At 46.3% G+C, this 23,630-nt stretch overlaps 1 protein-coding gene across 1 annotated transcript; it reads right to left on the bottom strand.

The window, feature by feature from the left end:
* Nucleotides 1-4,447: 4,447 nt before the first annotated feature.
* On the bottom strand, nucleotides 4,448-23,013 carry LOC136641795 (E3 ubiquitin-protein ligase TRIM39-like). The gene is made up of 8 exons (XM_066617831.1): nucleotides 22,928-23,013; nucleotides 20,500-20,936; nucleotides 15,799-15,894; nucleotides 15,285-15,515; nucleotides 14,275-14,297; nucleotides 11,964-12,082; nucleotides 8,528-8,560; nucleotides 4,448-7,984 (listed from the first exon to the last, which is right to left on the bottom strand). Exons 2-8 carry the CDS (start codon nucleotides 20,890-20,892, stop codon nucleotides 7,491-7,493), a joined length of 1,389 nt encoding a protein of 462 aa, XP_066473928.1. The 5' UTR covers nucleotides 20,893-20,936; nucleotides 22,928-23,013; the 3' UTR covers nucleotides 4,448-7,490.
* Between the last annotated feature and the right edge of the window lie 617 nt (nucleotides 23,014-23,630).

Genomic DNA, 23,630 nt, shown 5'->3' with positions numbered 1-23,630 from the left:
GTCACTCCGAATCGGCCTTTTCAGCCACACTAGACGCTGTGCCAGAACCACCATCCAGAGCGCAATACCATAGTCTTTTGAGACTGAAGGTTGCCAACACAATAGGCTTACACTGAGGTGTCCTCCTGATAAGGGTCTCAGATGGTTTAAATGCTCTAAGACTATGTGCTACTCCTATTGAGATGGCTGCAATTAATGTTTACAGTTTATTAGCTGAAAATGGCATAGACATTTCATTCTGAATTAATATCATGTCTCCCTACCCTGAGGTGCCTGGTCACGAAATCTTCATTTGCTGATTTTTCAATAATAGGAACTTTTTGCTTCTTTGAATAATTCCACCCAAGAAGCGCCCTCAGGAAGGCAAAACACACAAAAAAGTGCAACCCAGCAGAGACTAAAAATCAACAGCAAACATACTTGAGTGGCTGAAGGATGGGAACAGAAGAAAACCAAAAAGTTTCTTTAAAAAAAAAAAGAAATGAGGGGAAAATGTTTTCCTGGTGTTGATGCTTTTATTTTTTTGCAGTCCTTTATGCTGCATTAGCTTATGTCAGTGGATCCCAAACTCAGCCAAGCACCACCATTTTGGCTCATGCAAAATCTTGTGAGATCCAAGATGGTGGCACCCAGGGGAACAAGTAGGTGGGAGACTGGGGACATTCAACGGCACCCCGCGAGTGTGCCATGATGCCTTAAGGTGTCAAGAGAACTTTGAGAACCTCTGGCTTATGTCATGGTGGTTTTATTGAATTTGTTGAGGGGTAATTTTTGTCATGTTTGTCAGCTACAGGTGGGGACTTTAAATCTATAGAGTTGATCACCGCCCCACTGAACGCGACCAGAACTTTGTTCTGGTCACATCTGGGAGGTTTTTAGAACCTCAGAGAGGCCACATGCTGCCATGCCTAGCCTCTGATGCTCAGAATGTCACTCAGAGCCTTTTTCTAGCAAACTTATGGTTTTTACAAAAAACCGTCACTGGGAAAAGGCTCTGGGTGGCATTCGGAGTCTCAGAGGGACTGAGCACAGTGGTGCACAGCTTCTCCAAGGCTCAGAAATCCACCTGGAGCCAACAACTTCCAGTTTTCACCAAAAACTAGAAGTTGCTGGATAAAAGTCTCCAGGCAGTAGCATAGCTATATAAGTGCAGGGGGTAGCAAATGCACCAGGCTACAGCTGCTGGGGGGCAACATCAGGGGCTGGGGGGGCAAAATTGGGGTGAGTTGCCTTGGGCTGCTGCAGCCCCGCCAAGCACATTGACCAGAAGCCGAGTAGACACGCTCATAAGGCAGCGGGCTACACTGTTGCCCCCCCAGCAGGGGGGGTAAGTAAGCAGGAGAGAGCGGGGAAGCTCCTCAGAGGGGGGTTGGAAAAGCCCCCCTGGGCCGCCCTCACTCTGCAAGGGCAAAAAGGAGGCAAAGAGACGCACCGCGTGTCTGTTGCTGGCGGAACCTGGACCAGGGTCAAGGCGGCGGCAGCAGGCACTGAGCGGAGGAAGTTTGCAGCTCTGCTCCGCTGTGCCTGAGACCTCGGCAGGGCTTTGGGAGGCTTTTGTGGGGCACTTCAATGCGGGGAGAGGAGGTGCAGGAGGAGGTGGTGGTGGCGGCGGCAGGGCCTCCTCCTCCTCCTCCCTCCCTCTGCTGAGAGCCAACAGTTGCAGGCGCTGAAGGCTTCGTTTGCCTTATCCCACCAGAGCCAGCAGTGGGAGGGAGGAAGGGAGGGAGGAGGAGGCGCGTCGCCTGCTGCTGCCACCACCACCTCCTGCACGGCCTCAGAGCACAGATGTTAGATGTTGGCAACCTTCAGTCTCGAAAGACTCTGGTATCGCGCTCTGAATGGTGGTTCTGGAACAGCGTCTAGTGTGGCTGAAAAGGCCAATCCGGGAGTGACAATCCCTTCCACACCGGGAGCAAGTGCAGTCTGTCCCTGGCCTGTCTCCCTGGCTATGGGCCTTCCTTCTTTGCCTCTTAGCCTCAGACTGTTGGCAAAGTGTCTCTTCAAACTGGGAAAGGCCATGCTGCACAGCCTGCCTCCAAGCGGGCCGCTCAGAGGCCAGGGTTTCCCACCTGTTGAGGTCCACTCCTAAGGCCTTCAGATCCCTCTTGCAGATGTCCTTGTAACGCTGCTGTGGTCTACCTGTAGGGCGCTTTCCTTGCACGAGTTCTCCATAGAGGAGATGCTTTGGGATCCGGCCATCATCCATTCTCACGACATGACCGAGCCTACGCAGGCGTCTCTGTTTCAGTAGTGCATACATGCTAGGGATTCCAGCACATTCCAGGACTGTGTTGTTTGAAACTTTGTCCTGCCAGGTGATGCTGAGGATGGTCGGAGGCAGCACATGTGGAAAGCGCTCAGTTTCCTCTCCTGTTGTGAGCGAAGAGCACAATCCTATGCATATCTACTTAGAAGTAAGTCCCATTGTGTCCAATGGAACTTACTCCCAGGAAAATGTGGACAGGATTGCAGCCTCAGTCAGTCAGTCACAACTTCCTCCCACCTGCCTGCCTGCCTGCCTGCCCCAAGACCCAGGTCCTCCTCCCCCCAGCCACAGCAGGAAAGCCTTCCTTTCACTCACCCACTCAGAGCCTCTACTCAGAGGTAAGTCCCAGTGTAGCCAATGGGGCTTACTTCCAGGAAGGTGTGGAGAAGATTGCAACTCAGAGCCCAAGCCTGTGGTGGTCTACTCAGAAGTAAGTCCCATTATAGCCAATGGGACTTACTCCCAGGAAAGTGGGGCTGGGACAGGAGCCTGAGAGCCCAACCCAGTCCAGGCAGGTCTACTCAGAAGTAAGTTCCATTATACCCAATGGGGCTTATTCCCAGGTAAGGGCAGATAGGATTGGATGGAGCTTCAGTCAGTCAGGCACGACTTCCTCCCCTGCCCTGAGTTCTCCTTCCCCACAATCACTGTGAACCAGCGAGTGGACTGGACTGGCGGCTTCTCCACAGCCTCCACAGCCTCCTCTCCCCCCCCCCTCGGCAACAGCGGGACCCAAGTTGTGCCACCAAACAAAACGGTGGTGGGGGGCATGCCCCACCTCCCCTCACACACACAGGGCTTTCCTCAATGTAGCCCATTGCCCCCTGTGGCCCAATGTGCCTGGCTGGTGGGGCACGTGCCAGTGGTGGTGACTGCTTCTCCCCCTCTTGAGCCTGACGGGGCTGCAAGAGCAGCCCAGTGTAAGACCTCAGAGGGAATGGAGGAGAGTAGGAGGGAGCTGGTGCTGGGGGGGGGGGAGGCAGCTTGGGGGATGTGGCAGATTTTTTTATTTTTCACCTTTTAAAAAAAGTGGGTGTGAAATCAAAACCCGGGAGTGATGTCACTTCCGGATGTGACATCACTTCCAGGGCAACATCTTGAGCTCTGCACCAGGCAGCAGGATAGTTAGCTACGCCACTGGCTCCAGGCAGCATTCTGAGCCTTGGAGAGGCCGTGCACCACCTCTCCAAGGCTCAGAATGTCTCCAGACAAAAACGGAGCAAGGGTCTGGTCGCATTTGGAGCTCTAGTGGGCCCCGAAAAGTGCAGATTTCATTATCCTTGGTTTTCAGCATCTGTGGGGGTCTGGGAATGGAATGCCCACAGATAACGAGGCCCAACCTGTACCTTATTTTCCTGTCCCTTTTTTAAAGGAAAGCAGCATATAATTTTTTAATAAATCAACAACCGAGAGTGCTATCCTTGGCATGTCTACTCAGAAGTAAGCCCCACTGAGTTTAAAGGGACTTTCAACCCAATCGTAAACCCTCCCCCCGCCCCACTGATGCAGGAGCAGCAGTGGAGGGTGCACTGCATCCTGGGGCGGGGGGGGGGAGAGTTGGAGAAGACTTCTCAGGTTCAGTGAACTTTTGTTCAATTGCCGTGGAGACAGCCTCTGCAATGGGTCTCCTCAATCCTGCACCAACTATTTTGCATCCACAGGACTGAGAAGTGTAACAGTGATGGAAAGCAAGAGGGAGATTTAGCCTCACGTTCATGCCACTGAACTTGTCCTGGTCTCCCCCATTCCTCCCTCTCCTGTTCCTCCCTCTCCCAATCCTTTTCCATGCGCTCTGCCTGCCTCCACCCTCCTTGCAGACGGAATACTCCCTGCCAGCCAGTGTTCTGCCAATGATTGCACTGGTGGCCTGCAGAACTCACTGGTGGAAGTGACATTACGCCAGCATCACCCCCTTCCACCAGTGGAACATGAATTCTGCTGGCAGGGCAGCCTGTTAGGATTGGGCTTCCCCTCCCAGTAAGTATATAGGATTGCTGCCCAAGCCTGGGGTGCTGTCACTGAGAAAACCCTGTCCTAAGTTCTCATTAAGACATTTCTGATGGCAGTGAGAGTGAGATGGAGTGGAGCCTTCCTTGCAGATCTCAGTAGGCTTGTGTGGATCTTTAACATTCCAAATTGTTAAACTTGAAGGCAATAGACAGCACTTTGTTTTTTTCTGCGTGCAAACTTTATTTATTTATTACAGATACAGGTAAGGAAAATGGGTTAAACTTAGAGCTGGGACTACATAGGTTACACATGAGGATATTGGCCATAGATTACAACATGTCTTAATTCAAAAAAGAAATCAACAACGACTGAAAAAAAAAAATCATTGATACAAAAATTATCCTATTTATCCTTATACTAATTAATGATTTAACTAAACAATCACTATTGTTTAACTAAAATTATTTATCAAATCATTAAAAGGCTTCAAATTTTGCACCCAAAATATTCTTACTGCTATACTGATATGTACAATAAAATGTTTCTTGTATTGGTCTTCAATTTCTATCACATTTAAAAGGAATATTTCCAGTTTGAATGGTACTACACAATTCAATATATCTTGTAACAATATATTTCATTTTCTAATATTTCTTTACTTTCCACATAACCACCACATATAATAAAGAATTCCCTCAATCTCTTTGCATATCTAACAATTATTTGATGATCCAGGGTACATTTTTGCTACTTCCTCTGGCATTAAATATCATCTATCAAACAATTTATATATATTCTCTTTAGAAGATACTGCTTTAATTATCTTAATACCACTTTAATTATCTTAATATTTATGTTCCAACTTTGTTTGCATTTACATCTACTTGATTTGACATAATTAATGGAATACTCCTCACTTCTGAGAAGAATTCAATCCATTAATATCTACAAAAACAATTTCCACTTATTATTCAGTCATTTTCCCTCCTTATCTTAGTATTTTCTTTGTTCTCTGTCTTGTTAATATTTTCCTTCTTGCTCCTCCCACAGCTCCTTCCACTCCTTCTTCTTCCTCTTAACTCCCTTATATTTCTTGATCCCTCTCTTTTCTTCTTCCCTTTTCTCCATTTTATTCTTTTTGAATTTGATCCAAAGATGCTTCTTCTTCTTGAAAGGACGCTCTCTTTCTCTGAGAGTTCCCTCTTTTTTCTTCCTGAAAATTCTGAGTTCTAATAATAAATGCTGCTTTTTCCATCTCCTGTCTCATTACAAAAATCTCCAATTCTTTAGTTTCACCTGACATTTGGTCCATTCTTTTTTCCATCCCCTCCATACTTTTCTTTGTCTGTTTGTCAGGAAGGAGTTTATTTGCCTCATTTGTTCAGATAGTTTTCCAACCTCTTGCTTCAGTTCATTTCTGAATTCTCGCAGCATATCCATTAATGAGGTCTGGCTTTCGCTAACATCCCTTAAATTTTTTGATATCATTCTTATCAGTATCAAATCAAGCCGATTCCCACAGTTAAAGAGTCATCCAGTTCTTATTGTCTTGCATCCCTTCTTGTCAAAGATAGTCTTTAAGTTTTTATATCCAAAAGGGGTGGGTTAGTAATCCAATTCAAGTTAATAACACTGTCAAATTAAGTTAGTATACCTTTAATTGTTCAGGCCTGAGTCAAGCCTTTTGCGGCAAAAATGAAAGTGAAAATTGTTCCACACTTTAAAGATTAATTAATTTCTTTTCCATGCATACCATTCCAACAGGATGATCCTTTATCTCTTTTCTTCCAATCATCCTTGTTACAAATAAGAAGAAGAAGAAAAAAAACTTCTCCAGCAGGGGCTTTTTAAATCCACATTCTCTCTTTTTCCCCTCTGGGTGGCTGCAAGCCAACGTAAAAAATCTTAAAGTTGTCTTTCCCTCCTTCCAACCTCTTGATTGCAATTCTTTTTATAGCCTTTTAATGAACTGGTTACTCACAGTTAAAGGCTTTGTTTGCTTTCATGTTTTATCTAGGCCGTGGGGGGGGGGGAGTCCTCAGCTGTCCAAATCGTCGAAGATGGTGTCTGGGATATGATGTGATTCAGCACAGAGCAATTGGGGAAAATCTCTGAAACCGCCGTTTCAAGAGACTGCCCCGTTCAAGCTCTCAGCCTCCGTTCCTTCTTCTTGGCAACGAAGAGTACCTCATTGTTGAGGTCCTTGGAAAACACATCTATTTAACAGTTCCCCTCGGAGCCCTCCAAGGTTCCCTGCTACTTCACTGAGTGTTAACTCCACCCCCCCCCCCAATAGACAGCACTTTGAATTGGTCCAGAAACAAACTGGGAGTCAGCAAAGAAAAAGCATACCAGAGTAACACACTCTAAAAAATTGCATTCTGCTTATGTGCAATTCTTCGCCAATCACAGTCATAGATTTTAGATTTTAATTTATTTCCCCAAAATGACATGCCTGCCTCCCTGTCTGGCAAGGATGAATGGGGTATTGCTTCAACAGCAGGTGAACTCTGGGAAAGGAGCAGGAAAAGGCATATTAAAGCAGGGACAAGGGTCCTATGGGCTGGAGCTGGTATTATTTCTGACTGTTAGAGCCCAATCCTATCCTCAGGGTATGCCAATATACCATGAGGTCCATCATTGTGGCAGCTGCTCCACCAGCCTTTGCAGCACTGCCACCTGTGCAAGGGCCAGGAGACCGAATATCACCAGTATTACCACACTGGTGGGATTCTGCTGGAGGAGAGGGCAGATCAGGACTGAGACAGGACAGGGTGGATTGCAGAGATATCTGCCATATCCCGGACCCACCACCAGCAAGATCCTCAGCTATGCCAGCAAGAGAGCTGGGGTAGATGTGAGGAGTCCCATTAGGGACCATGCAGTGACCAGGAAGGCAAGTACAGTTTTTCTATTCTTGCTTCTCCTGGCTGGCCTGGTCCCAGATTGGTGGGCTAGCAGATGATCCACTGCCGGCCCTGCATAATGCAGTATGATTGAGCAACTAGTGTGTTACTGTCTCTTTAAGAAATAAATTGGAGAAGGAATGGGGAGTTTCAGGAAAGAAAGGAGAAAAATCGCTTTCAAGTTGGTGAAAGGGACTAGAAGCCTGTAGAGTCCTTTGCAGAGCTGGAAAAGGGGCTCCTGGTCAGTCAATGTCTGGAAAATTACACCAGCATGGCCCATGAGGAAGATTATTTATTGGATCTGTAATTCACCTTTCTGTAATTCACCTTTCTTCCTGAAAGAGGGTACCCGAGATCCTGTGACTGCCTCAGGGAGAGAGCGTCAGGTGGCCTTCTTTGACTGATAAGCAAGGGTGGAGGGTCTCTTCACAGCATGAGATTCCTGAGTAAGTGTATATATGGACTGCTGTATTAGCATCAAAAAAGGACACCTTCTTCTCATCACAGTTCAGAGTCACTCGAATCCTCTTAAGCTCCAGGCTCACAGACACAGGAGGGGAAAAAGGGGGTTCAAAAACCTTGTATTTATCTCCGAACTTCCCCACAGCCCAGACCCCTTCCTTAGGACAAAAATCAAACTTGTCCTTCTTCCCCAAAGACTTCCTAATGACCCCCACAGCCCATCTTCCCTCTCTTCCCACAGTGACTTCCCAGAAGTGTCTGCCTGCTGTGAATCCTTCATGGCCCAGCACAACAGGCCAAGTAGGCAGATCTTTACATTCACCTTCCATTTTCACACTTTTACGATCCTTAGACAGAACGAGTTTGGGATGAGCCATGTTTGGATCCAGAGTCACATTTTCTGTCAGGGCAGAGACAGAGGTGGAAAGAGAAGCAGAATCAGCTGGGAGGGTGACTGACATTCTGAACTGTTATCATACATGTATTAACATGAGTTAACATGAACAAATTATGGCATAAATGTGCATAGGGACCTTTGCAGTTGGCTCATGACACACTCCAGCAGAGGGTGGCATTCACCAAAAGATGGACGAGGGCAAATATAGGTGCAAAACACAAGAAACCAGCAATTATTTTCTACTGAGCTGAAGTTTGCCTCTGCTGTCAGGCAAACTGTAATGAGGCCCTGAAATTCTTTTTCCAGGCAGGAAGATATCACCAGCATCTGCATTCGAGACAAAGTATTTAGGAACTGACTAGACTAGAGCATGTATGGATGTTTTCTAAGAAACAAAATGTAACATGGACACAATATCAACATCCCAATGCCATTGAATTGTTCATGGAAATTGGATTTGGAGCCTTGTACTTTAGAGATGAAAAGAAGGGGATGGGGAAATCACTCTTCCTGTAAACTTGGGGTCCTGACAGTTTCTAAACTTACCATACTGCCAGTGAAATCCAGATTCCAGAATGTCTGAGGAAGCAAGGAACAAAGGTTAATCTTTATTGAGTGCTTGAAGGACCACATTGCCAGTTTAGAATGAGTTTGCTGCTTTGATGGAGTTCTGACTAGTCCAGCCCCTTCTGATTGATGTCTTAAGGGCAGGAAACCCCTGTTCCTCCCTTCTGGTGAATGGATATGACCAAGGGTAGGGCAGGTGCCTCTCTCAGCAGGATACTCTGCTTTTCCTCCTGGTACTTTTCCTATCTTTCTTCAGTCTCTCAGCCTTACAGCTACTGCCTGGCTCCCTCTCCACCTGCGTACGTGTGTGGCACATGCTGAGCCAGAGCCCAAACAAGAAGTTGGAGTGAGGGTGCCTTTCTGAAAGAGCTCAAGTGCTGCTGCTGGGAATTCCCGAAGGCAAAGACCCTTGTGGGATGCTTTTCCACAGAAGCAACTTCTGAGATAAAGGGATGCAGGTTGTGTCTTGTTGTCTTGCCTTGAAGCATTTGGTAGGCCACTGTGAGATTCAGGAAGCTGGACTAGATGGGCCTTTGGCCTGATCCAGCAGGGCTCTTCTTATGGAATCCCCACAAGCAGGTGCAGAGCTTTGGGGTTACCCGGCGAATGCATCAGCAGGTTGCTGCGGACTGGATAGAATCTTGTGGCGGGCTGGATATGGACCGTGGGCCATAGTTTGGAGAACCTTGCTCTAGATAGGGACCACTGTGTAGCTATTTGCATTTGATGTTTCATGTTTTCCTTTTGCCTCCAGCACTGAGACCTGTTTTTACCATTCATGTATTCCCTTTGCATTTTTCTTTCTTTTAAATAAACTCTAGTTATTTTACAAGTTACTTGTCTATTCTCTTGTCCAGACCAAAGAGCTATCTCTGCTCAACTGCTCCCCTGAGAATCTACTACTCAGGGCAAATGTAAGGGCTAAAGAATTGGGGATGGCCAGGCCAGTTAGCATCTGATGACTCCTATAGCAATTGCCCATTCACCCTCTTGGAAGAGTTTATTTTGGAGCTTGTCACAAACTGTATAGATGTGCACCAGTAGCATGTGGGAGCCTCCTGGCTCCCAGGGCCAGGTGACGTGGGAACATCACCCCTCCCCCCCCACATCATCATCGTGTCATTCCTGCCCTGCACCGGACATGCCTCCCCTCCGCTTCCAGCCATTTTGCAGTGCTCACCACCTCCAGTGATGAGTACTGCACCTGCCCATCCCCCCGCTTCAAGCCCAAGAAAAACCATGGAGCATCACAGAGGGGGAGTACGCCACCTGCCCTCCCCCCCCCACACCACTGGCCCGCTGACACCCTCCTGATAACTAGCCCCCCCTCCCTCGGCCACCTGCTTCATCCGCTACTGATGTACACCAATCTGATTAGTTTGCAGTCTGGAGTTTGGGGTGAGCAGGGGATTGGCCAACAGGGGATTGACCAGTGATACCAATAAGTAATCTGGTGGGAACCCACTTCTTTCCTTCCTTCCTTCTTACTTCCTTCCACTGCAAAAAATGCCCATATATTTCTACTCTCTGCTTCCTATTGTTAACCAGTTCATAGTCCATAAGAAGAAGATGTGCTTTTCCCCATGCCTGCTAGGAATCCAACAAGCTGAGGATGACTAAATGGAGGGGTCCCATATGGTCCCCACATTGAGGAATTTTCATCCCCGGGTAGCTTCGCATTCATCTTCATGAATGTTTCAGACCTCATTGATAAATTAAAGATCAATAAGTCACCGGGCCCTGATGGCATACACCCAAGGGTTATTAAGGAATTGAAGAATGAAGTTGCAGATCTCTTGACTAAGACATGCAACTTGTCCCTCAAAACGGCCACGGTGCCAGAAGATTGGAGGATAGCAAATGTCACGCCTATTTTTAAAAAGGGAAAGAGGGGGGACCCGGGAAACTATAGGCCGGTCAGCCTAACATCTATACCGGGTAAGATGGTGGAATGCCTCATCAAAGATAGGATCTCAAAACACATAGACGAACAGGCCTTGCTGAGGGAGAGTCAGCATGGCTTCTGTAAGGGTAAGTCTTGCCTCACCAACCTTATAGAATTCTTTGAAAAGGTCAACAGGCATGTGGATGCGGGAGAACCCGTGGACATTATATATCTGGACTTTCAGAAGGCGTTTGACACGGTCCCTCACCAAAGGCTACTGAAAAAACTCCACAGTCAGGGAATTAGAGGACAGGTCCTCTCATGGATTGAGAACTGGTTGGAGGCCAGGAAGCAGAGAGTGGGTGTCAATGGGCAATTTTCACAATGGAGAGAGGTGAAAAGTGGTGTGCCCCAAGGATCTGTCCTGGGACCGGTGCTTTTCAACCTCTTCATAAATGACCTGGAGACAGGGTTGAGCAGTGAAGTGGCTAAGTTTGCAGACGACACCAAACTTTTCCGAGTGGTAAAGACCAGAAGTGATTGTGAGGAGCTCCAGAAGGATCTCTCCAGACTGGCAGAATGGGCAGCAAAATGGCAGATGCGCTTCAATGTCGGTAAGTGTAAAGTCATGCACATTGGGGCAAAAAATCAAAACTTTAGATATAGGCTGATGGGTTCTGAGCTGTCTGTGACAGATCAGGAGAGAGATCTTGGGGTGGTGGTGGACAGGTCGATGAAAGTGTCGACCCAATGTGCGGTGGCAGTGAAGAAGGCCAATTCTATGCTTGGGATCATTAGGAAGGGTATTGAGAACAAAACGGTTAGTATTATAATGCCGTTGTACAAATCTATGGTAAGGCCACACCTGGAGTATTGTGTCCAGTTCTGGTCGCTGCATCTCAAAAAAGACATAGTGGAAATGGAAAAGGTGCAAAAGAGAGCGACTAAGATGATTACGGGGCTGGGGCACCTTCCTTATGAGGAAAGGCTACGGCGTTTGGGCCTCTTCAGCCTAGAAAAGAGACGCTTGAGGGGGGACATGATTGAGACATACAAAATTATGCAGGGGATGGACAGAGTGGATAGGGAGATGCTCTTTACACTCTCACATAATACCAGAACCAGGGGACATCCACTAAAATTGAGTGTTGGGCGGGTTAGGACAGACAAAAGAAAATATTTCTTTACTCAGCGCGTGGTCGGTCTGTGGAATTCCTTGCCACAGGATGTGGTGCTGGCGTCTAGCCTAGATGCCTTTAAAAGGGGATTGGATGAGTTTCTGGAGGAAAAATCCATTATGGGGTACAAGCCATGATGTGTATGCGCAACCTCCTGATTTTAGGAATGGGTTAAGTCAGAATGCCAGATGTAGGGGAGAGCACCAGGATGAGGTCTCTTGTTATCTGGTGTGCTCCCTGGGGCATTTGGTGGGCCGCTGTGAGATACAGGAAGCTGGACTAGATGGGCCTACGGCCTGATCCAGTGGGGCTGTTCTTATGTTCTTATGTTCTTATGTTCATTTTCCACTACCTTTGAATTCTTTTATGGCACACTCTAGAAAGGGACTTATACCACAGACTTCCCAGTTCTTCCATCTCAGCGCAGGAGGAAAAGCCACAGGATTCTCAAATGTTTTCTTCTTTTCATATCTGACAGAAAAAAAAAAAAAATTTCATCACCATCAATTCAAACCAGAATTTATCCCCCCCCGCCCCCAGCCCCCGGAAAAAAGAAAAGAAGCACAGCTTTGACAGGAGTAGATCACCTTAGCACTGCTCTTCTATCATTTTGAAGACATGTGTTCTTTGTTGTGTATTGTGAATCTTACACTCCTAATAGTGGATTAAGCTTACTGGGTGTTAGTATCAGATGCCCTAGTAACTAGAAAAGAACTAGAACTCAGACAGTGCAGAAAGAAGAAGAATAACAGCCCAATCCTATCCACCAGAGATACTAGTGCACCATTCCACCTGCCAGGTTTTGTGCCACTAGCAGCAAACTCACCTTCAGTGGTTGTTGGCTGTTCATAGGGGTGGTTTGGGGCACAGGAAATGACAGGCACCTTGCTAGGTTATTCTCACACCTTTCCAAGGGTCAAATTCAGCCTCCTGACCTTGACCAAGGGGAAGTTCAGGAGGCTGATCTACTTTACAGCAACCAATCAGCAAAGTGGAATTTTGATCCCCCAAATCACATATAAAAAGCTGGCTAATATGAAGAAAACTGCCTTTTGTTTCAGCACTGACTGATGCTCCCTAAACATTGCTGATTTCCCTTCCTAAACTGGAAGTGAACAAAGCAAGTGCAACTGAAGGGCAATTGATGGGGTAGATACACTTGGTTTCAAGATTCTCATTTTGCTGCTCATTTCCAGACCTGTCATTGTCTCATTCCAGGTGCCTGTTTTGGCTGCTTTGAACTTGCCCATTTCCCTCTTTGCTTGTATCTTTCTTAATACGCGTACGCTCTTGTTATTTTTACAAGTTACTTTTCTCTTGCTTTCTGATAAGAGTCAAAAGCAGTGCTATCACTACCCAAAGCGTGACTGGGTGCATGAGTTGGTGTGAGCCAGATCTGTTGGGTTCCCAGATTGCTCTTTTTATTGGTTTCTTTGCCAGAAATTGCACTCAATCCCAGATGAAAGGGGAATGAGGAAGAGCACCAAGGTTTAACCTTCTTCTTTCCCTTCCTGGTGCAGCAAATCTTGGTAAGGTTCAGAAAGAGGTGAAACTCATTGCTACCCTCTGAGACTACCCTTCTCCCAAATGTATTTCTGGACAATTGGGATAGTGCTTGTTTAATCAGGCCCCTCCTATTACACCATCTAGAGAAGATGAATTGATTTATCAGGAATCAGTTCAATTGATTTATTAATATTGCAACCCTAGTTAAAAGAGATTAGAGCTGAAGGAAATAACTACTGGGCACTGTCATACAAGTGATATACTATATATGATTCTATTTCTATCTGTGGGGTATTTTCCCTCCCCTCCCCCATTCCTAGAAAAGCATTTCAGAGGTACTTGGTCTGCTAAAACTTAATTTGCAACTCACTTCCAACTGAAATTCAGGAATGTCACAAGTTACCATTGTCAAAATTATCACCCAGAGAGTCAGGGAGAGATTAGGGAGAGATTGCCAAACCCTAGCACAGGGGTGCCCAAACCCCAGCCCTGGGGCCACTTGCAGCCCTCCAGGCTTCTCAATGTGGCCCTCAGGGAGCCCCCAGTCTCCAATGAGCCTCTGGCCCTCTGGAGATTTGTTGGAGCCCACACTGGCCCAAGGCAACTGCTGTCAGTGTGAGGGCGACTGTTTGACCTCCCGTGTGAGCTGTGGGATGAGGGCTCCCTCCACTGCTTGTTGTTTCACGTCTGTAATGCAGCAGCAGCAGCAAAGGAAAGGCCAGCCTTGCTTTGTGCAAGGCCTTTTGTAGGCCTTGAGCTATGGCAAGACCTTCATTCATTCATATGTTCATATATTCATTTATGAAAACTTATGTAAATTTATTCAAATTTTAAATGTAAATTAATTCTTTTTTTCCCCCAGCCCCCAACACAGTGTCAGAGAGAGGATGTGGTCCTCTTGCCAAAAACTTTGGACACCCCTGCCCTAGCAGGATGCAACCCACATCCTCTTTCCCCAACCTAATCCATCTAACACTTGAGGATAATGTGGTCCACTTATAACACCATAAACACCCAGTTTCTTTGGAAATACATTTCCTTGGTCAGTAAAATGCTTGGAAGGCAAAAAGCTTGGAGAGTAAAAAGGCCTTGTCCTTCACCTGCTCTTTAGTCCATTCCCAGCATTATGAAGCATGAAATGAGTGGGATCCACTTACCTCTGCAAGATGCTTCTAACATCCTAGAAGGGAAGAGAGAAACAGAAGAGGGAACTCAGTGCCAGCCACAGGCCACATTATGGAGAATCTTCTAAGGCCCTGGAGGGTGATGACTGTTGAAATTTGGTGCAACACGCTTGGGGACAGAGTTTTGTCCAGTCAACTGAAGACCACCTTCCTGTCCCTCTTTCTGGTTCCTGCAGGAGGTATGCCCTTTTGTTCATTTCCTTTGCCCCTTCCCAAGGACAAGCTCTGACCAGCAGCCTAAGAAGATGTGCCATACCCAAGCTCCTCTGCCTAGCAGCCATCTTCTGCTCACGTGCATGTAGCAGGAAGCAGCTGTAGAACTTTTCCATTTTCTAAGTGTTAGAACTACCTCTGATCATATCATATGCTGTACGTGACTCCTGAATTGTGAATAAACTTTCTTTTTAAAATTCAATCAACCTCCCTGCCTTTGTGTTTGTGCGTTTTTCTTAGTGGCCAGCCTGGCCACTAAGCCACTTTAATTTAAACGTTAAAGAAAGGGAAAGGGGTTATCCTCTTTTTACTACAGTCCAGGTAGCCCAACCCCACATTTTCCAACAATTTTTGGCTCCCTGATGTGCCCGGGGTGTGTGTGTGTGTGTGTGTGTGTGTGTGTGTGTGCATAGCACATGTCACTCAAGAGTTTGGGAGAGGAGTGTGTCAATATTAAGTGACAAGAAAATCTTTGCACAGCGTTCTCTACTTTCCTTGACCGCTGGTCAGCAGTGAATTTTAAACAGGGGCTATCTTTCCAGTTGAGGAAGTGAGAGAAAGGGGGTAGGAACACTGCTTCTTCAGGTCAGCACAAAGTTCTTTCATTCTTCCTCCTTTATTCGTCTTCCTACAGAGTGCTGTACTGTATATAAACTGACCTGTTCATCAGCAGCAAAATGTGAGCTCTTCTTGTGCTGGCAAAGGAAGTACATAGAAACCTTTGCTATTTCCCTGCAAAGGAACATGAGCTGTTTCTGCCACCATCTTACCTGCAGGAGTTCACTTGCTGGCTGCTGACACTTTTCTTCCATTTCCCGGATGAGACTTTCAAGAGAAGAGAGCTCTTCTGAGAGCTTGGCCATGTGATCATCTCTTCGCCTTGCAATCTCCTTCTCCACCTCTTTCATCTGGCCCAGCAGAAGTTTCTCCTGTTCTTCCAGAAACTGGTGCAGTTGTCTGAAGGCAACAGCTGCCCGTTCCCTCTTCGTTTTTGTTTGCATCTACAATAAGTAGGCAGGGAGGAGGTCATTGTCAGGAAGGAATAAAGTCAGCCTTTGCAACAATCAAGGGATAGGACAGGAGAACTAACAGGAAAGTCACTGCTGACTTTTCGGAGCACAGATCAGCTGAGAGGAAATATTGATATGGTCCACCCCAAGACACTCCTTTCATGAATACTGGGGGGGGGGGGGACTAGCCATTTTGATTCTTCTGCCTTTATATTCAACTTTTCCAGGTATTAGTTCTAACAGTTGTTCACTATCATGAAATAGTGATGCTTACGAGAAGGTCTTGGCTTTCCGTTTTTGTGTCTGCCTTATATGCCAGAATTTTCTCTCTCTCTTTCTTCAACATCTCCACAGAGCTACGGAACCGGCCCTGAAGTACAGAGAAAAGAAAAGTTTCCATGTGCTTTGTGGGGAACGTCCATTCTGTATAAAAACATATCAAATGAGTCATTAAGAAAGAGAGCAGCTGGCGGATATTCTTGCTGCTTGCCCCATATTACAGTGCCTTTAATGGGGGGGGAAGGTTCTCCAGCACCATCACTTTTGTATCGCACTGTAGCCATCAAAGAGGCTGAAAGGAATTTTTTGGAACCAATTTGAGTCTGTGTTTAACACCTTGTGAGATGAGGAAGGGGAGGAATGCCCTTCACCCTCCTCTCATGTCTGAAATGGACAACAGGTGCCCTGCTTCTAAGAACTGGCATATCCAAGAATAGGCAAACCCTTCCAAGGATTCTAGTCTTGAACCCTGCAGTAGGGTTCACGGCTAGAATCCTTCCCTCAACTACTTTCCCAAAGACTTCCCTCAAGGCTAAACTACATGTAAAGGACATCATTGGTACTGGAGTATTTGGCGTTACATTAGCTAAACAGACACTGGAGGGACTCAAATCAAGACACAAGACGTTTGTCAAAACTGCAGCTAGCTGTATGGTGTTACTGACACCTTCTTTCCCAAACATGCGACACCCTCTTTCCCAAACATGCATGCAGGTTCCACCTTGGTTTCAGAGTTGGGCAGACCTCCCTGATCTGTGAAAAGGGGAGAGATTTTGTTGGCTTCCAAGAAGGAAAGGCCCCTCTGTGGTCAATTAAATCTGGGTGCTTGAAAGCTGATAAAAGGATAGTTGCAAGAACAAGTCCTGCCTGAATGTTGAGCAAAATTACAATTGCCCAACTAGGTCGTTTCTTTCAGATTCAGGCTCAAGAAGTCCTTCCACCTGAACCTGAGATAATGATAACGCACCCTGCCACACTATTGTTCAGCAGGAACCCCCCTAGATGGGCCATAAAACTCTTTTTGTGTCCTCCTGGAAAACTCAATCAAGGCCAGAAAGTTGGAAATGCATTGCTAAAGAGGCTCCCCAGACTCCTTTGTCCTGCCAAAAATTCCATTTTTTCCCCTATAACTTTGAGAAAAAAAATTTTTCCCTCTTCAGAAGCAAGTAGATGAGGGCCAGCTGTTCTCTTCAGCAAGATGTCTTGAGGTTTCTCTCCTAGTAGAGATTAGAGATTAGATAGTAGTGAGTCTCTCTCTTCATGTTCTTGATCCTTTCCTCCTCTGGAACCTGGAAACCTTGCAGCCCTACCCTGCTATTCAGGAAGGACTTTGCACTCAAGCCACAACCAGCAGAATAGGGGCCCAATCCTATCCAACTTTCCAGCACTGGTGCAGCCGCAATGCCATGAGGAAGTCTCTGTGACTGTCTCCCCACCACAGGATGCAGTGCATGCCCCACTGGCACAGCTACACAAGCACCGGAAAATTGGATAGGATTTGGCCCTAGGATAGGTGATCTTCCCCCCCTTCTTGATTCTCTCTCTCTCTCTCTCTCTCTCTCTTCCCCCCCCCCACAAAAAAAAGATTCAGTCATCTTTCCAACTTACTCCTACTGTCCAAACACAGCTATTTGCAAGTATGTCTCTACTCTGTAACTGACCAGAAATTAAACGTGCCTTTTCCTTGTTATATTTCTTTAAGAAACTATCTTCTTGGAAAAACTCTGTCTTGTGGTTACTGTTAGCCTAATTCTGAGGTACTTTGAGATTGGTTGCACTGCTCATCCATGTCAACGATCCCAAACCTTGTCACACTGCTAGATTTGACCTCTGGCTTGCTAATTTCCCCAATTTCAGGTATTTGTGTCAGACACGTGTAGGACACATGCGTACATGCGAAGGCGAAGTGTTGGCAACAGATTGCCAGAGAATGCGGGCATAACAGATTGGTAGAGCAGCATTGGCAGCAATGGTTGGGCCAGTAGCATAGCTAGAGGGGGTGCAAAAATTTTGCAGAGTGTCTCACCTCGGTGTGTAAGCAGGCCCCTCCCCATCCCCTTTGGAGCCATTCTGGCACTAGAACAAAATGGAAGAAATACCTCCATTTTGCTCTAGTGGCCAAAAATTGTGGGGGAGGGCCTGCTTACACACCAAGGTGAGGCACCCTGCAAAACTTAGTGTTTTGCACTCCCTCTAGCTACACTGCTGGGTTGGGCATCAGGGAGACTTGCTCTATATGCACTGCAAAATGAACAAAAATATTTTTTAAGCTAATCAGTGCATGATAAATTATGCAATAGTTTATTTTCTGTATGAAATAATAAAGCACTTTTCAAGATTGCTGATGAAGAGCCAAATGCCAACATGCTGGGAGGCAGAAGTCTGGGTCACACATCCCTGTACACTCACTCGATTGCAGATTAGAAATTCTGCCCATCCTCCAAGGAATTGCTGCGGGGAGCTTTTTGTCTAAGAAGCAACCTCTCTCATCCAGGATCACAGTCAGGGGTTAGCTGGTTGCCTTTTGGGGGCTAAGTAGGAATTTTTTTTCTCTTGGGGTTTTTTTTTTACACCTGCTGAAGGGTTCTTGCAAAGATGTGGTGCTTTAGCAGGTGAATCACACTGGCGCATGTAGTGTGGGACAGGAATTCAAGATTGATATGCATGCTGAGGTTAGTAGATGGGTAAATGGTGGGGGGGGTGCAGAACTCCAGGATATTGGCTAGGAACCCCTTGGCTGGCCAAGGATGGCAAAGTCAACCTCAAAGTCTGTTTGGCTTGGAAGAAGGGGGCACACTGCAGTCTAGAACTCCCTCAACCCCCCTTTACCAGGATTGACATAGAAAATCACAGATTGTCACTGACTCTTTACTATTTTGAGTGATGATGTTAATGCTCAATGGGGGAATAGCTGTCTCCACCAAGAAAGGATCCCATACTAAGAGAAAGTGTAGAGTTAGGTAGACCACAGCTGCGATACAAGGACATCTGCAAAAGGGATCTGAAGGCCTTAGGAGTGGACCTCAACAGGTGGGAAACCCTGGCCTCTGAGCGGCCTGCTTGGAGGCAGGCTGTGCAGCATGGCCTTTCCCAGTTTGAAGAGATGCTTGGCCAACAGACTGAGGCTAAGAGGCAAAGAAGGAAGGCCCATAGCCAGGGAGACAGACCAGGGACAGACTGCACTTGCTCCCAGTGTGGAAGGGATTGTCACTCCCGAATTGGCCTTTTCAGCCACACTAGACACTGTTCCAGAACCACCATTCAGAGCGCGATACCATAGTCCTTCGAGACTGAAGGTTGCCAACAGTTACAGAGTTAGGACCTGCTGCAAGATTATATGGATTAATTTAAATCAATTACAGCACATCTATAATCCAGACCACCTGTCTTGTGTATTATGGAAAGGACCTGGGCAAAACTTTGAACTATTTAACCAAGTAAAACTATCAGGAGGGAACTTTTTCTTAGGGTAAACTCCCCATTTCCTGTGGGGAGATTTGTTTCTGGGTATACCAGGAAGGAAATTCATATTCCATGGAATAGTGCCACTCAATGAGTCTGCTACTGCAGACCTACAGTTTTTTTTTCTAGTGTGCTGGGCACTGCCATTATACAAAATTATTCATGGGAAGGATAAAGTGGATAGAGAGATGCTCTTTACCCTCTCACATAACACCAGAACCAGGGGACATCCACTGAAATTGAGTGTTGGGAGAATTAGGACAGACAAAAGAAAACATTTTTTTACTCAGCATGCAGTTGGTCTGTGGAACTCCTTGCCACAGGATGTGGTGACGGCATCTGGCCTAGATGCCTTTAAAAGGGGATTGGACAAGTTTCTGGAGGAAAAATCCATTACGGGTTGCAAGCCATGATGTGTATGTGCAACCTCCTGATTTTAGAAATGGGTTATGTCAGAATGCCAGATGCAAGGGAGGGCACCAGGATGCAGGTCTCTTGTTATCTGGTGTGCTCCCTGGGGCATTTGGTGGGCCACTGTGAGATAGAGGAAGCTGGACTAGCTGGGCCTATGGCCTGATCCAGTGGGGCTGTTCTTACGTTCTTATGGCATCTCAAGAAAATGTCGAATTCTTAACAGTGTCAAATTCACATATGTACTAAACTATAATTCACACATATATGGCATACACAGAAGGCAGTTGCTTGACCCAGTTAATTCATTACTTAATTAGAACAAGTGCTCAAAATGTTCTCAGTTGGTGTCTATACACCAATCATGGACCTCATCAACTTAGGGATCTGCAGACATTCATCAACATGTGTGCTGGGATGATTACACACATCACTTCAATTGCTTCTGCTAGATGTTTGAGTGTTGCAAGTTTTCTACAATGAAGTACAGGTATGCATGAATTTGAGCTCATTAAAATGTGTGAACAACTTTTGAGACATCTTCTCCCCCCCCCACCTGTTTTTTTGTGCTGGTCCGCAGTACATAGGTTTACTCGATTTGCCTTCTTCCATGCTTCTCAGAGTCTCTTCTAAGGCTTGACACACATCAAAGTCACATGGCAAGCCTCTGGAGATTCTGAGAAGCTGGAAGAAGGAAGTGCCAGGAGACAAGCCATGAACCGGCAGCTGATGGCTTACGGTACGGCAACCAGTTTGCAGAGCACATTTTGCGAAGTGCTGCCATAGAACACTAAACAGTTATCAAAGATCCAAATGATCCTACCTTGTATTCCTCAGCGGCTTCTTCCAAGAGAAGAACAGTATGTGATCGATGTTCTGGGGATCGCTCACAAATCAAACACATAAATTCCTTCTCCTCTTTGCAGAACAGATGGAGTTTTTCCTTGTGTCTCACACATAAATCCCCTTTTCCTGGACTAGGTGATTGATGTTTAATTTTTTCTACTACATCTGCCAGTTGCCAGTTTGGTCGAAAATTCCCTTTCTTGATTGTGGCTTTGCAGATGGGACACTGCAGTGGTCCTTCCTGTGCCTCACAGTAGTTGGTGATGCAGCCCTTGCAGAAGCTGTGGCCACAGTCCACAGACACTGGGTTAGTCATATACTCCAAGCAGATGGAGCACATAATATTCTCTTCCACTGAGGCTGATGCCATGGCAGGTGGAGTCCCTTTGGTGTTAGAAGAACAGTTTATGAGACCTGAAAGAGCACATCAAGGTGGGAAAGGACAACAGAGAACAAAAAAATTACTCTTGGGGAATCACTCTTTCATAATCCCTCCATTGCAGTTCTGTGATTTCTCCATGATAGTGCCTCATTTGTGGAACTATTCATAACTGAAGGAGACTCTGAATGGGAGCCCAGGTCTACCTGCCAGGAAAAGGTGGCTCCAGAGGGCAGTCAGAATGGGAGCCCAGGTCTACCTGGCAGGAGATCTGGGTTCCAAGTCCAGATAGAAGCCCAGGTCTACCCACCCAGCAAACCTTGAGCAGAGGCAAAAGTTCAATGAAGAGCCCAGGTCTACTTGCTTGGTTGACCTGGGCTCTAGAGTTAAGGTAATGTTCACGCGCGCACACACCCCCATACAAACACTGGATCCACCCCTGGTGTCACACCCCCAGGGCTAACACCTTATTGGTTCCATGCTATGCCGTAACAACATCTCATTGGCCCTTTGAACAATCAGTCTCACTGGCAGGAGAGATCCAGCCAAAAAGCTGCCAAAGATCTGCTCTAGAGCCTCTTTGACATGCTGGGAGAGCAGCCAAGAGCCTTTTCCTGACTCGCATTTCCTGCAATTAGCTGAAGTGAGAGCCCCACCTTTCCAGAAGGGAAGGTACCAAAAGTGTGTGTTTCTTGTAAAGCACAGTAACCCAATGGCCTTTCTTACACGCCCCCTCTCTCATTTCCTTCCTCCACTGGAAGTGCCACGCACATGACTGAGTCATATACATGAAAAAACTGAAAATACAATATAGGGTGCAGCTAGCAGGCACTTGCTCTTGCATACCTGTAACCTTGTCATGAACTTATGCCTCTTGCATTTCCTCTTGCATTTGACTCCATGGTTTTCAAAAACATGCTTACATAAATTTACTTAAAGCACTGGATTAGCAGGCTGTGAAGTAGAGAGTGCTAGATTTCGAGCTGCAATACAAACTGAGGCAACAGGGAAAATGTGTGGTTCTCACACATTTAGCACTAGAACCAACTTTTTAGAATGATAATCTGTCTGGAGTCACCGGAAATGATGTCATGACCGGAAGTGACATCAGCAAGCAGGAAAATTTCTAACTATCCTAGGCTGCAATCCTGCCCACACTTACCTAGGACTAAGTCCAGTTGGCTATCATTGTTAAAAGCATATACACTGTAGCTTGTTAAAAGTACAGAGCTGTAACATTTCCCCGAATGCAGTCACATACCATGGGAGCATCAAATCTAATATATTAGAAATAAAATATTGAAATGAATAGGGACCCACCTGAAATTGGCTCACGACCCACCTAGTTTGACCCACAGTTTGAGTGTACATAAAAGCACCTGTGGGTTTCTGAATGTGGGCTGGAGACTCCACTGACAGTACAAGCCTATGCATCTCTACTCAGAAGTAAGTCTTATTGACTTCAGTGGGACTGACTCCCAAATACGTGTGCAGTGGAGCTCATTCTGACTTAACTTATAGAGTGTATATTTCTGGACTCTACCTCTTTGTCTGCAACCTGGCAGAACACTAAACAGCAGAACAGCATAGGACAGAGGTCATGAAGTTCCACAATGGTTCATCTGTTTTCCCTGTATCTATTTGAGTCAAAGCGCCTACAGAATATTTATATTGACAGTGGAGTGGGACAAAGCAGGTAGATAAAGGGACACAATGACAGGGCAGATAGGTTCATATCTCTGCCAATACTAACCAAACAGAACCTCCATGTCTAGGGGCAGCTGGCCTCTTGGAACACCGATACAGAGCACAAACTATTGGAGAGGGTAGTGGTTTTCATACCTTCTTGTCAGGATTAAAAGAATCTCAGTGGAGCATATGCTGAAAAAAGAATGGGAGCCTAGATGCTCCCTTCTAAGTGAGCTCTCCCTTAAAGAGTCTCCTTCTTCCCCCCCACTCACAGTTCTACTGCTGGCACTCTTAGCTAGAAAAACAGTGCAGCACCCTTGGGTCTTTTCTTTTTTACCTCTTCAGAAGACAGATCGCACCACAAAACTGCCAAAGATCCCTTCTGGAGTGTGCTGGGAGAAAAGCCAAGTGTCGTTTTCTGAAATTGGTTGAAAGTGAAAGCTCTCAACCCTCCGGAAGGGGAGGTATCAGTGGCTCTTGTCAATCTTTGACTATAGCATTTGGCGCCCTCTGATTCTGCTCCTCCCTCATTTCCTTCATCAGTTGACATTAAAAAATACATTGTTGCAAAAGCTGGAAGGGAGCCATGCTGCCTGGAAAGCTAGCATTGCCATGCAGGGGCTGTTCTTATGTTCTTAATGTGATAGTCCAGTGTTTGCAGCCTGGGAATGTTTATTGACACAGCAAGAGTTGTCCCAGTTCATGATGCGAGCTCTGAGCAGGCAAACATCTCCCAGTGCAAGTGGGACACATCTGTACCTGCTATCCATGGCACTGACACTTGGCCTTTTTAGTGTGCAACTGTCAATTGGGTGACAAGTCTTTAGTAAAGGACTTTGTCTGAAGCTATATTGGTATGGAAAGGAAGGTTGTGCTTGCCTCCTTTGCTGCTCTATGGTTCACAATGTGTTGACACAGATCTCAGATATTTTGCTGGCATAAATTGTCAGGTCAAATGGAGCACACCAGGCCCAGGTTGGGGGCATAGGAGCAATTCTCCTAAGGCTGAAACCTCACTATTTTGAATAGGTGCTGGGACT

The sequence above is a fragment of the Tiliqua scincoides genome, chromosome 2 (genome assembly GCF_035046505.1).
Source record: "Tiliqua scincoides isolate rTilSci1 chromosome 2, rTilSci1.hap2, whole genome shotgun sequence".
Taxonomy (NCBI): domain Eukaryota; kingdom Metazoa; phylum Chordata; class Lepidosauria; order Squamata; family Scincidae; genus Tiliqua; species Tiliqua scincoides.
The sequence above is the reverse complement of the archived record's forward strand: the minus strand, read 5'-3'. Positions and strand labels throughout refer to the sequence as shown.

Coding starts and splice junctions, on each gene's coding strand:
- LOC136641795 (XM_066617831.1), bottom strand. CDS start 20,892: ATGGCATCAGCCTCAGTGGAAGAGAATATTATGTGCTCCATCTGCTTG. Junction 12,083..14,274: donor GTTAGAAGCATCTTGCAGAG/GTAAGTGGATCC, acceptor TTTTTCTGTCAG/ATATGAAAAGAAGAAAACAT. Junction 7,985..8,527: donor TGGATTTCACTGGCAGTATG/GTAAGTTTAGAA, acceptor CTGCCCTGACAG/AAAATGTGACTCTGGATCCA.